At 41.0% G+C, this 14781-nt stretch overlaps 1 protein-coding gene across 2 annotated transcripts in view; it reads left to right on the forward strand.

Annotated features, from left to right (window-relative positions):
• The window catches only part of ece2b (endothelin converting enzyme 2b), a 77464-nt gene that overhangs the window by 53322 nt on the left and 9361 nt on the right, over window positions 1-14781 (forward strand). For both annotated transcript variants that reach the window (XM_088612315.1, XM_088612325.1), the window contains exons 7-11: window positions 1123-1188; window positions 4349-4537; window positions 8623-8765; window positions 9592-9706; window positions 12418-12528. In XM_088612315.1, the coding sequence (XP_088468441.1) occupies window positions 1123-1188; window positions 4349-4537; window positions 8623-8765; window positions 9592-9706; window positions 12418-12528 (624 nt within the window). The remainder of the gene's footprint in view (window positions 1-1122; window positions 1189-4348; window positions 4538-8622; window positions 8766-9591; window positions 9707-12417; window positions 12529-14781) is intronic.

Consider the following 14781-nt stretch of genomic DNA (forward strand, 5'->3'; position numbering starts at 1 on the left):
CAACATAGTAAGCAAAATTGCTTCCAGAGTTGTGGAGAGAACGGGAGAACTTATTGCACCTAATGGTATTTAATCCAAGACAATCCCATTAATTAAAAATGCAATAAAATAATTGCCTGTACATAGTTAAAAACAGATGCAAAAATACAAGTTGTCCACCTATTTTTATATGATTGAAACTCTCAACCCCATGTTTCAGGATTACTCTTTTAGCCATGAATGTCAAAAATCTGATTAATTACCTTCCAAAATGTTGTCTCTTATGAGAGGCACAGTCCCCAGTACAATAAAAGTGGGTTCAGTCTCTGTGGGTATTAATAGAATTTGTTAAAAAAAGGAAATTCTAAGATGGGACAGACAACTAATGTGTTTGTACCAAGCATTGCCAGTGCTCACTGTTCTGCTTAAACTTTTCTTTTAAGTCTTAACACTATCAGGTTCTATTAGCAACAACAATTTATAAACCTTGTTTTTGTTTTTCAGATTAACTTCTCAGCCCTCAGTACAATGTTTATCTTCTCCATTTTCTCCAGAATATCTAATTCAAAATGCACAACTGAGTATCTTTCTACTGCAGGCTGTCCCCCTGCTGCATTAAAATTGCATTTGTATGTGGTGTGAATATGGCTTCATCCAGCTGTGAGCAGTTCGTTCCAAACCTGTGCAAGTGGTGATCAGTTGGTGAAGTTTCATATTTGAGTCACAGTCCCTCAACAGGCTAGAGATTACCAAGGCATTAAGTGGACGTGTGAGTGCATAATCCTACCCTCCATGCCTGGATGGTATGCCAGCACCTCACAGGGATTAGCCCTGAGAAATACTGGTCCCCATTTAGACAGCTGGCTAGACTGCAGCAACATAGTTAGAGTACCTCACTCAAAGGTTCAACAGTGTCTTTAGCAGGAACTTGAACCTGCAATCATAGTTAGTCCAGAGACTTATCAGCTATGCTGTGCCACCCCTGATTACACCACTGATGGATGGACAAAGTTATTAAGGGGTGACTCAATCATGTACAGCAGTACAGAGACTGTCATTTAGAATCAAGGTGAAAATGAGGTTCCTCTTTGGTTTGTGCCTGACCAGTGAGTGAATTTGCTAACATTCTCTCTTATGTTTCAGGTGGACCAGTCGGGTCTGTTCCTGCCGTCTCGAGACTATTACCTCAACAAGACGGCCAATGAGAAGGTACAGAGGGGGAGGGAGTGTAAGGGCACAAGTGCTTGGACACCTGTAACCTGGAACTTCACCCCACTTTTTCCCGATGGCTTCCAGACACACCCAGATGGCCACTAATTGGGCACATTACTCCTGTCATAATTCTATTCACTGTTCCAGTTCCAGCCTGGAGAAGACATACAGTAGTGTTCAAAGTCAATCCTACATCTGGACAAAAAAACACTTTTGTTGGTTAAATAACACAGCTCACTACTAACCAATGACAAAGATGCCTTTAAGAAATTAAAATTGAACATATGCACCATTGTAATTCATGCAAGAGATGTGCTCTTGCTGCCAAGTAATGCTACACAGAATGAACATTGAAATGACCTCACTACATATTTATATTTAAAAGGGTGCTCTTTAATGAAAAGGGACACTGAAAATTGATCACAGGTGTTGAAGAAGTGGAAAAAGAAAAATATAGGTTAAGGAATTATGAAACAGCAGTACGTGCTTTCCAAACTGTGGCAGTTAAAGAAAGATATTGGTTTTGCTCACTTATTATTATTGCTCATTTTTTACTGATTCAGCCTCAATTTAACACCAGGTTTTTTGCAGCCTGGATTTAAGCTGAAAAAAAACACAGAATTCTGACTAATGTGACACATGCTCAGATGCACACAGACATCGATAGTTGTGTGGGGGATTAGGGTAGGTTCATACATTAAAATGAGGTGTCAACTTATTTCCAGCTTCAGTTCTATCAGTTTTTGCAGAATTGTCAAGGAATTAGACTTTAGATATCTTGCACAGTGGTGTTTGATTGCTGATGTTTTACAGTGGAGGTGTTATACTGCAGTTACACAGCTGAAGAAACAAATACACACATGTTGCATGATGCAAGCAAGATAATTTCTCCATTGTGAGAAATGACACCACTTTTCAAGTGTTTGTACTATACATACTAGAAGATGAATCAGTGAGAAGTACAGAAAGTGTCAGTAAAGAAGTGTTAGTGAGTTAGCTTAACTAATTTAAGATTCAGGGTGTCAATGCTTGGATGAACAAGAATTCAGTATGATTATGGGAGGTCTCGCTGGTCCCCTAGTGTGAAATGAGACTATTACAGTGTCACTCCCAAGGGCATTCAGCTGCCCTGTGTCATTTGGAAAAGCAGGCTCACCCCTGCCTTTTTGGGATGTGCGGGTCAGGTGTTCAGAGGTGCCAGGGAAATGGCGGCCCGAGTCTGTGTGCCTGAATGCATGTGCAGCAGAGATGTACGTGACAGGTAGGCTCATTACAGCCAGTCATTAAGTGAACAGTCTTATTTAGGCTATAAGCTGTCGCTCTCTGTTCGGTGACTGTGAGTGCACACACGTGACTGTAACAAGCACTCCTGCAAATGGGTGTTGATGTGAAGACTGCTAGATGCACAGATTCTCACGTGATGCTTGTGTAAATGTGCACTCTGATCCTGGGAGCCGGCACACTGAGCAGTGTGCTGGTTACCTGCCTGTGCCAGCAGTGTGCGTGCGCGCATGTGTGTGAAGTGGTTTGAAGTGCTGGCCTCTACGCAGCCACAATGCTCCTCCTGGTACTGCCCAGGCTGCGGTACTGAAGAGAGAGTTCAGATAAATTCCCTGATCGCATCCAGCTGCAGGCTCCTCAGAAACAAACCCTTCCAAAGACTTTATTTTTAATTCATGAGGAATGCCAGTATATAAAGATGGTTCGTTATTTATTTTATTTCCTCAGTGGAAATAGAGACAGGAATGTTATTGCAGTTTTATGAAGATTAAATCAGTGTCTTGTTTCCACTGAAAGGTTAACTTTGAGGATTTTAGATTTAATACTTTATGTATTTTTTCATTTGTACCTTGACTTGGCTTAAACTAACCATATAATTAGTTTTCCTTAAAAAAACGGGCATCCAGTCAGCACATTTGTTTCCCATATTAAGGGCCTGATTTTGAATTCCCAGTTTTACATCCCATCTCGTCATAGAATTCCTGAGCAGATCTGAAAAGATGGAAGATAGCCAAATTTTCCTTGGAGGAGCTAACCCATTATTCTCTGTTCTTTTGCTGTGTAGAGTAAACCGGTTCTATCAACCATTATCCATGCTCCCTTCAGATGGAACTGTATGGCGCTGAATAGTGTCGCAGGGTGGTCTGCAGGTTCCCTGCTACAGGATGTATCATTGAGCAGAGGCAATGAGAAAAGGACATGCTCGAGAGAGAGGAGTGTATTTACCATATGTACATGTTCATTGGGATTCATATTCACGCTGTTCTCTTGGGATGTGGACAGTACAAAAGACATCAATTTCACACAATGTGCACAGTACATTACAACACAGTGAATAATAATTAATGACAGTACAACAAAGTACAATAATATACAACAGGCAGTACAGAACAATAAACACACTGGACAAGAAATACAGTACATGGTAGTCAAGTAAAAAGATGCAGAGAAGCTTTTGAGTGGAGGCTGTGGGATTTCTCAGTATTTCTCCTTTTTAAATATGATTTAAATCCTTAGGAATCAATAAATATGTTAGAAAAATTTAAAGAAAAGTCTGCATTAATTGCAGAAAACGTTTCCTTGAGTTTAATGCCTTTGTTTTCTGTTTTATTTTTCCACCACTCATTGATACTAAGCAAAGTGATTTCTGACCATCTGTAATACAGACCTGGTTTGCAGTGGTAGGCCTTTGTGAATGTTTCCCTGCCATTTATGAATTTAATCTCCTTAAGAGATTTCATTCAGAGAGTTTATACCATTTTAAAAGACTTAATATAATTAATTATAAATTGCAAAATAGATTTCTTAAAACTCTGAAAATGTTGAATTCAGTTGATGAAGAGGAGTTTTTTTCTCCATTTATCAGTTATTGGTACATAAAAATCTGAGTGGAATGAAAATGAAGGAGTTAAATGGGGGGTGTTTAAAGATGCTCTAGCCTTGAGTCTTTAATGGGTTTCTCCCATGTATCAGTGGTATCTGGTGGCTTAATTAAGATCTGTTTAAAGGGAGGCATATTTGGAAATCTCTTCTGAGGGAGATTATAAACCCTACACTGAGGGTGAAAGAATTCAGTGGGCACTGAAGAAAAGGTGAAAGCTCCATGGAAATCATGGCGAGTTTCAGATGGGCCAGGGATTGTGCATCGCTCTTGCAGGTGCTGAAGGCCTATCTGGAGTACATGGTTGAGCTGGGACACCTGCTGGGGGGGGATCCCCAGTCCACACGCATACAGATGCAGCAGATTCTGGACTTCGAGACCATGCTGGCCAACATCACGGTGCCTCAGGACGAGAGGCGAGACGAGGAGAAGATCTACCACAAGATGAGCATTGCTGAGCTGCAGGTATTGTGTGCATCCATCTTGTGTTTCTCTGAGGAAGTGTGTGATATGGACAATAACTGTCCACTTACATCTATCAGCGCAGCTGTGTCCTTGTATGGACTGAAAGACTGAGTTTATTAAGCTATATTCACTCTCGGTTTTCTGATAATTGCTTGTCAGTTATCACTAAGTTCAGGCTTACCTGTTTGTGGATCTGTGTTCCCATCTGTCAGTCCATGTGGCTACATCTGTGGGCAAGTGGCTGTGCATCTCTCCCTTGCTGTAGATACAAATCTGCCTATCTCCTGTCTCAATGTTGGTTCGAGGATCCGTGTACTGCTGGGCAGCACTCAAAATGCTCTTCTCTTTCTCTTTAATTTCTGAATCCTGAGGTGAGCATTAAGACTCCTGCTGTGTCTGTGCCGAACTCAACACTCAACTTGTTAACTGTGCAAGATCTTCCTGTGCTGGAGTCAATTGCACGACAGCTGAAATTGATTAATTAAAAGAAAAGCCTGCATGTTTATTCAGCCCGGATGTTTTTGTTTTAGTTTCCATTTTATGAAAGTTAGAAATCATTCAAACACATTACACATTCTAATTGGGCACTTATAAGCTTAATTTTTTTCCCAGTTTAAATTATGTGAATGGTTCACTAAACAAAATAAAATTCTAAAGAGCAAGGTGCTTACACAATGGTAAATGGGACAGAGCAAAATAAGCAGACTGAATTTTAAAAGCTTAGTTCTAATCACCTCAGTAGGAAAATATATTAACAAATACAGTTTCCTGTTACATGGGATTAGTGCATGCAGCACAAGTTAATGCTATGTGTATAGAATTAGACGGAGGAGGTGCTGTAGGTTCAAAATTCAATTTTGGAAAAAACATTTTGAGTTGAAGATATCTGTTCTGCTGGAAAATTGAATGGCCTTGCATAAATCTCCCACTTTGCTCCTAATGATTTACACTTACAGGAAGAGCCTTGTTTGGTTTTGAAATTTTTCTCATCAATTCCAGATGTCAGAGGGGAGCAGAGAGTACCAGTACAGGATCAGTGAAATATTCCAGTCCAGATGAAATGTTTACAATGGGAGGTGTCAAAATGAAACAGGTAGTGAAGTAGTGGTACTGAAAGGGAAAGAGCTAGTTGTTGCTGTCCTGTAATCCTAGTGTAAATTGAGAGATTGCCTCCCTCTTAGGTCTTGTTTGTTTCCTGGTCCAAGCAGCTGCTGGCTAAATGCACAGGATGTTCATGCAACTGTTCAGCTTGCCAGGGCATTTGTCAGCACTGTGCGCCTACGGCCAGTCCACAAACATAACACAAGAATTTGGCAATATATACATCCACATTGAGGAACAGACTTCTTGTTCCATTGTAACTTTTTGCTTTACCAATCCCTAAATGGTTTGTGATGAGTTTAAGCGAACATTGTTTCAGAAACTGATTTCTACTCAGTTTAATGTGCTTTTTTAAGCACATAGATCAAACTACCAAGTGACAAAATACAAAAAGAAGTCTGTGCAAGTTCCTGGGTGATCAATCTGGCTCTTTGGGTCCCATACTCCCTGTGTTTTTTTCTTCTTTGGGGGGAAAAAAGTGGCGTCTGTTTAGTTTACTGGTGAATGCTTTATCTAGATGGTCTTTATAATTCCTATTAACTGTGAAACTTGGTCTGTTGTGTCATGTCACCCTCCCACTGTAGCACACAATCAGTTGGCATACAAGCAGTGCATGTTGAAGTCTTTGCTGATGAGCCCTTTATTACTGTGTTTTGGCTCAGAGTGGGACTATCATAGGATCATAAAGAAGCCTTTGTTGTTTCCAAGAGTCCTGCTCTCCCACAGAGTCTGAAGGCAGCTCATGGAATTTCTGCAATCATAAAAAGATGCTTTAATGTGAAAAAATAGTTAAATGCAGAAAAACCTAATCCCCATCCCGACCCTCCTCTCTTCTTATCTGGGTGACAGAAGCTGTGCCTCTCCCAGCTGTTTGAAATTCTGGAGAAGGGCTTTCCGTCTTTGCATTATTGAACAGCACATCCAGAAGTGGAGAAGGAAAGAATTGGGTGGAGGATCCGACTTGAATAGCAAACAGATCAAGTTGCAGTGGGTTTTGTTTTTACTTTGAATTGCAAATGGGCCACAGGTGCACAGCAGTGTTATTGTAATGGAGTGTCATTGTCACTTGGCCAGCCAGCTTGGCTCCTTGTACTCTTTTGCGTGATTTTGAGAAACCCAGCCTTGGGCCATTTGTTATAACCAAAACAATGACACACCCACAGAAGATGTGTTCAAAACCATGGATTAGCCATCAGCTGAAAGTGTCTGGAATAAAAAAAAACTGCCAGCAAGCTCGGGTTTTGCAGTTTTACAGGAGAACTGATATTCAGGTTAAATGCTGAGTTGTCTCCTGCTGATGAAGTAGCTGCACCTGTCTGAACTGAATTAATGAAGCAGACATTTCATCCTGTTCATTTTTATTCTGCATAAAGTCGCTAATGGTTAGCATTTTCCAGCGATGGGGTCATGACAGCAGTACTGGAGATCAGCTTTCGGTTGAGCACATCATGATTTTTGAGTTCTTTCCGGTGTTCATTGATGCACATAAGGAAGTTAGAAAATGCAGCAGTTTGTTTTGTCTTTGCTCCAAAATCCACGCAGGATATTAAAATAGTGCAATGTTTAACTTCCCAAAGCCATGCAACTTATTTAACAAGAGTTAGCCATAATGGAAAGAAAGTGTACAAACATTTATTTTGAAGGCGGTGTATCCCAGTATTTTAAAGAATGTCTTTTGCTGACAAGCTGAAATAACTAGCTTTTTTTTGTTTTAATGTTAATATTCAAAATCCTCAAAGATACTGACAAAGTCAAACTAGTGGACTTCATCTGAATGAACAGAGAAACACAAACCAGAGGATAAACGGATGTGGGAGTATGGGTGTATAGCTGAGGCTGTAGAGTTGGCAAATGCTGGACTGCCCCTTGTGGAAATGGGCATGGTTTTGTAGCTATAACAGTGAGTAACAGAGCCCACCTCTCCTTCTGTGCATATCTCACACATGTATGTTCGTATATATAAAATAAACAGATCACAAAGCTACTCTCCGTCTCTTAGACAAATTGATTCTTTTGGTTGGGTTCACATAGCCTGTGGGCTTACAATAGTAAACTCTCACCATCCTGGATCACATCAAAATTTGATCCCAACAGGCCCAGCAGAGAAACTCATTTTAAAAGGTTTACTTTTAATATCCTTTCTTAAGCCATTCGGTACATGAGACTGGCTTGTGGTCTTTGCAAATGCTGTGTGAATTTTTTTTTCTGTGCTTCTCCACTTAGCTTGGATTTACCCCCGACTCATTTTAGAGCTTGATTCCAGTGTTTGCTTGTCCAGCAACTGTACTGTTTTGTTTGTCATTCGAATTCCCTCACCAGTTTGTAGCCTTTATCAACTGAGTCATAAAATTCTTATCTTGATCTCAGGCTATGGTTGGACTTGCACATAATGGGTGGCGTTGCAATAATCAGAGAAATGCATTCTTCGCATTCTCACAAGGAAATTGGTAACTGACTGCACCTAAGGTTCCCTATGTAAATAGTGACTGAAGAGTCACAGTTTGTCTAGCAAGACCATCATGGTTACAGTGACCATTACATATCTGAGGGAGAACAAATTTGGGAGAGTTCTATTAAAGCAGAAATATTCTGGTGGAGTATATACTAGATTATGACTGCACATCCTTTGCCTCAGCCTCGATTATTTCCATGTCAGAATACCAGTATGAGAAAGATGGAAGCATACCCACCCAAGAGGAATCAGCCGGGTAAGCGTTTTTCCACTGCTACGGGTTGCATACAGCACATGTAGCACATACAGGTATTACAACTTTTAGGATGGGAAGAGCATAATAATGGGCGGGTTCCCTGAGTTGTTAAATTGTTTTCCTGACTGGACTTGGGTTTTCATGTGTCGGACCCCCCTGCTGCACTATCTTCTAGGGAGGATCTGTCACAGTCAGGCTATAGCCTGTGAGTGTTATATGATTATGATTTAGTATGATGTGTTGAGTCCCTGCCCTCCCTGTGTGTGATGTTGACAGCTCCTGGCTCCAGCAGTGGACTGGCTGGACTACCTGTCGTCTGCTCTGTCTCCCCTGGATCTGAACGACACAGAGCCCGTGGTTCTCTATGCCAAGGAGTACCTGCAGCAGGTGTCCGAGCTCATCAACAACACTGACAAGAGGTGAGCGCATTGTGCCAGGTGTGTCTCCTACCAGGGATCAACTCCCTCCACCACGTGGACACAGATGTGCAGCAGCCTATAGTCTGTTAGTAAAGCATTCTGGGACACGTCATTATACTGAATAATACTGAAAGCGTGAAGGAAGCAATTTCACAAAAGACAAACTTCATTTAAAGAAAGGCTCTTGAGCTTCTCCATGGTACAGATTGAGCTCTGTGGACCTGACAAACCTGGCTCAGTTTAACCAGGAATGAGTGTGGAATAGTGGTTTAGGGCTCTGGAGGCAGAACTGGATGGTTATGGTTTAAGTCCTGGATGGGGTCACTGATGATGTACCCTTGAGCAAGTCTCATCTGTCAGATTACGTAAAGTAAAAATTAAAGTAACAATCATTCCCCAGGCGATGGCAATCCTAGCTTTGCTGGAAATAAATCAGCATAATTCAGCCAAAGGTCTTCTCAGCTTTTGACATAACAACTCCTTGGGATCTGCAGGGCACTGTTGGGTGTACTAGTGTTTCACATATTGAGTGGCTATATTGGGTGGGTGTCAGGTTGGTATTATTACTGCACAGGACAGCACAGGAGCTGCTGCTGTAAGGATCCAAGACTGGTTTGATAAGAATAAAATAGAATTTATTTAAATCTATTTAAAATAACAATTTATGTATTAAAAACAGTCATCTTTTATAAGTCTAATGAACATGTTTGAGAATTTGATCTACAATGCTTTATGAAAACATATCACATATTTTGTTAAAGCATGTGAATTGCCAGCAAATAGCTGCATTTACAAAGTGTCTCCTCTCTGTTCTCTGTCCTCCCAGCCTTTTAAACAACTATATGATCTGGAACCTGGTGCAGAAAACAGTCTCCAGTCTGGATCAGCGCTTTGAGAATGCTCAGGACAAGCTGCTGGAGAGTCTGTATGGAACTAAGAAGGTGAGAGGGTACTGTAGGGCACCAGGTGATTTTTTGTGGGTGGGGCCCATAGGAGGATTTCACACTGTTCTTGATTACCTGTGGAAAAATCCTGTCTACTGATTCCAGGACAGACTTAGCGAAAGACTGCAGTGGTCAGTGATCTAGGGTCAGGCACTGCTGGAGACTGCAGTGGTCAGTGATCTAGGGTCAGGCATGGCTAGAGACTGCAGTGGTCAGTGATCTAGGGTCAGGCATGGCTAGAGACTGCAGTGGTCAGTAATCTAGGGTCAGGCATGGCTAGAGACTGCAGTGGTCAGTGATCTAGGGTCAGGCATGGCTAGAGACTGCAGTGGTCAGTGATCTAGGGTCAGGCATGGCTAGAGACTGCAGTGGTCAGTCATCTAGGGTCAGGCATGGCTAGAGACTGCAGTGGTCAGTGATCTAGGGTCAGGCACAGCTGAAGACTGCAATCTTTAGTAATCTATGCTCAGGCACAGCTGAAGACTGAAGTGCTCCGTGATGTGATCTTAGCAGAGACATTTATGCTGTATTTGTATTTTTACTGAAAAATGGCATTTGGAGTCTTTGGATCACTTTAACCTTTGATTCAGTGAACCAGCACGGGGTCAAAGTAAGAAAGTGGGAGCTGGTTTGGACTGAAGGTGATACTGTAGCTCCCTGTTTGAGATCCCTGGGTTATAATGTGCATTTGAAGTTCTTTCCTTTTTAAAGCCATAGTGTGACTGATCTTTCTGTGGAAATTCAGTCCCTGCCATCTCTTGCCATGTTAAGCAAATGCCCCCCCCCCAGACCTCCTGCTATTAAGGGATCTTGTTTTGCACTGCATGACTGTTGATGCTAATGGAAGTTTTAAAAGCTGCTTCCTGGGAGATCTTCAGGCTAATTGGAATGGAAGGGGAAGAGGGGAGCAAGGAGCAAGGTAGAACAACAGAGGAGACACAGAGAAAAGGCAAGCCTCATCTCTATTAACGGACAGACAGAGATGTCTAGTGGCTGACAGAGGGGGTACTTGACTGGGATATTTAGCTGGGTACCATAGCAACAGGAGACGGTCGCTAGGTGCAGAGAGCTACACAGAGGTAAGGCATCACCCACTCCTGACACTCACTCGCCTGGCATGGAACAGACACCGCAGTACACAAGACTGGCCATGTGCCCTGCAGTCTCAGCCATCACATTAAGAATGTGTTTTTTGCGTTGTTTGTGCGTTGGTGTAGTCCTTTTCACAGAGCCGTCAATGTATCAAAATGGGTCAGCTTTGTCTGCTGGATATGCGGAACCCTGTCATTGAAGTGTTCAGTAGCGGAAGAGGCACAGTGGTTTTAAATGCCACTTGTTTTTACAAACGGTCCGAGAAAGGAGCTTGATCTTTTAAAATGCCTTTTAGCAGGCATTTTAGTTGTGTATCTAAAAATTGCTTCTGATGCAATTTGAGTGGTGGAAACATAAGAAAAGTTGTAAATGCGAGGAGGCAATTCCTCCCATCTTGTTGTTTTGGTTACTCAGCAGTTAATCAATCTCAGAATCCCATCTGGCCATTTCTGGAAGGAGCCCAGAGAGCTGGCCTTGGAAATGTGGCTGGGGTAGTTTGTTCCAGATGCTCAGGACCCTCTGTGTTAAGTGATACCTCCTGTTACTCCACAAGGCACTTTCTTTGAACACCCTGTGTCCTTGTTGAGTTTGATTTAATCCCTTACAGTAACTTTCCCATCACCTTGATAATTTCAATAATTCATTAATAATTTTGAATAATTGCTTTGCAGTTTCCATTTGTTCAAGACAATGTCTTTGTATGGAGTGAACACTGTTACAGTGGTGTGTGAAGATTATACATTGTTATCTAAATGACATATTCTATTTTGCTTACTGACAGTTGTCAAAAAAGAATATTTATGCAGTGTGTATTCTGTGTATTTGGTTTTTTTAAAATCTTTAACGAACCGTGCATTGCTTAATTCATTGAGAATTGGTTTAATTCCATAGTGATTAGCATTTGTCTAGGTTCAATAAATTGTGTAAAGAATTCCTTTCCTCTGAACTATTTTTCACAATAAGGGGTAAGTCCTGCAAGACTTCAGTTAAGTATTGTGTACATTAATTAAGTATTCAAAATCATCAGTGACTTTGGCAAAATCAACCTGTTGGATCATTAAGATTAACAGGAACCAGGTGTCAAAATGTCGACATTAAACAATTAATGTGCTGTGATTACACAATACAGAATTTCAAATCCATTTATCAGTCTTAATCATGTCATTCTAATCTAGGTTTCGTCAAATATCCATAAATGTATGGATATCTAGAGGGGAAAAAGTCAGACCTTGACTATTTCCATAAATCCAGATATTACAATAAAAGTCTGTGAATGTGTTTAAGTGAGACAGGTTAACGCCACTGTTAACTATGATGTGTGAACTTGTTGGTAACGTGCAATGTAAAAGATGTTATCAAATCCAGGTGGAACCCCCTGTCCCAGACTTAATTTTAACTCAGTACTTGGACAATGTCTCAGGTCAGGTATTAGCGACCTGTTTTTGTTTTAACAGTGCTTGGTTGGCAGTCCTTTCCTAGCTCCAGTCCCATAAACGGCATCTGTATTGTGGTAGAACTGTATGTTTGTTTACAGCGCTAGCGGACAGAGGTTTGGCTGTGAAGTGTCTTTCTGTGCTATGGGTACTGACAATGCCGGTGTGTACCTCTGTCCTCAGTCATGCACCCCGAGGTGGCAGACCTGTATTGGAGACACAGACGACACACTGGGCTTCGCACTGGGCGCCCTCTTCGTCAAGGCCACCTTCGACAAGCACAGCAAGGAGATTGTGAGTGCCCCATGCCATGAACACATCCTGTGCGGCCTCGTTAGTTTGAAGCCCGCATTTCATCATCTAACCATCTGGCTCTGCTACTGTACCTCTGAACAATGTGATGCAGAACCTGAAAACTGTTGACTGCAGACTACCTTAGCAATATATGAGAGTGAGCTTAGGCAGCCTGTATCACACATGACACTGAATAATAATAATAATAATAATAATAATAATAATAATAATTTCTTAAACTTATATAGCACTTTTCTGGACACTCCACTCAAAGCGCTTTACAGGTAATGGGGACTCCCCTCAACCTGAAGTCACATTGCTTCACTTGTCACTGCAAGTAGTGTGAGAGTTCACATTTCTTATTTAACACCCAGCCTCTCCCAAAAAAACAGACCTGTTTTCCTACCGTTTTCTAATTTTCCAATATAAATGCCCAAGGAGCCTGCTGGTTTGAAAGGTTAAGGTAGTCCTTGCACTGCTGCAGCAAGCACGCAGCTCCTAGACAGCACTTCCGATCCCTCTCACACTTTTGTGAACTTTAACTCTTCGAACTCTGCTCAAACTACAGTGCTCCTCAGTGTAACGATTCCTTCTTTACACTTTGCTTACCATTCACTGCACATCGGTTTAGCTCTGCCTGGCACCTTACATGCCTCACTGTTTTGTTTTTTTGTTTTTTATATTTTTACTCATCTCTTACTCTATTTTAGTGATTCATTTTTGCTACTTTTCATTGTACATTTTGTTTGTTGCCCTTTATAAGAAAATGAATAATAAGAATATTTATAACTGGTCTGCGTAGTTTGAAATTCAGCAGGTTGTACAGTGTATGAAAAAGTTTGCAAAACCCTTTTAACCTCCTAAAAAGCTGATTAAACATATAACAAAAAGACATAAGATATATTCTGATTATATAAGCACAAAATTATCCAAAAGTAAAAAATATCTTTATGGGAATGAATGTTTGAAGCTTTAGATTCTGTAAATGGTGGCACCTCTTCAGCAGCAATGACTTTAATAGGCGTTTCCTGTAACAGTTTTATCAGTCTCTCTCATCAGTGCTTAGGAATTTTCATCCATTGTTCCTTACAGGACTGCTTGTTCTACTGACCATAGAAATGTCAGTGACATTTCACAGCAGACTTGTACAAACAGCCTATTTCAGGTTCTATCATGACATTTCATTGGGGGTTAAGATGGGACTTTGACTTGCACAATCCAGAATGCTAAATTTGATCTTAAGCCATTCTGGTGTAGACCTCCTTTTTATGTTTAGAGTCATTGTATTGCTGCCAGACCCACTTTCAGCTCAGCTGCAGATCACAAGTGGCCTGAAATTCTCCTCCAGAGTTTGCAGATACATGTCCAGATGCATGGTTCTGTCAATCATGACAAGCCATCTGGTTCCTGAGGCAAACCAGCATTCTTCCACTGGGATAAGGGGATTATTGGGATCTATTGGGAGGTGGTGTTTGGTTTTCACCATATAAAACATTTCTTATTGTGCCAAAAAATATGGTTTTTGACTTATCTGTTCGGAGAAAAGTCTTACAGTGGTCTTCTGCTTCTTTGGAAGCTTAAGATGGGTGGAAAATATTCTTTTTAGAGAGCAGTGGTTTCTTACTAGCTATCCTCTAATGAAAACCATTCCCATTCAAACGTCTCCTGATGGTTGAGGCATGAACACTGACATTAGCCACTGTGAGAGAGACTTGCAGATCCTTAGCTGTTACTCTAGAGTTCTTGAGCTGGGTAGAGTTAGTTTGGTTTTAAATATTTTCTATTGGTAGTTTGGCAAATGGGTAGGTTTGTCAGTAAATTTGTAGGAATGGATTTGTATCCCTCTTGAAATGGATGAACATCAGCTACTCTTTTACTGAAGTTATTTGAAATGTATTGTGGCATGACTGATATTCACTAGCTTGCATAGTGAAGCCCAAACTCAAAAAATTTTTAGACCATTATATAGGACAGAGCTGCCCAAATGCAGTCCTTGTTTAATTATTTAATTATTTGCATCTCACAATACATTGAATTAATACATATAGACACCTTTGGTTATTTAATAAAACTGGTTTTGATTCAACAAGTGCATCATGATAAGGATTTTATATTGGAGGTCCACAAACCTTCAAAAACCAGCACTGTATCTTGTTAACAGGGAGAAACATTAAATTGATCAGAGCAGTTAATTCCTTCTCCACACCTTTCTCCGCACCTTTGAAGACACTGCAAACCTCAGGTCAGCGGTCT

The sequence above is a fragment of the Lepisosteus platostomus genome, chromosome 2, assembly GCF_059453375.1.
Source record: "Lepisosteus platostomus isolate fLepPlt1 chromosome 2, fLepPlt1.hap1, whole genome shotgun sequence".
In the NCBI taxonomy this organism is placed as follows: Eukaryota; Metazoa; Chordata; class Actinopteri; order Semionotiformes; family Lepisosteidae; genus Lepisosteus; species Lepisosteus platostomus.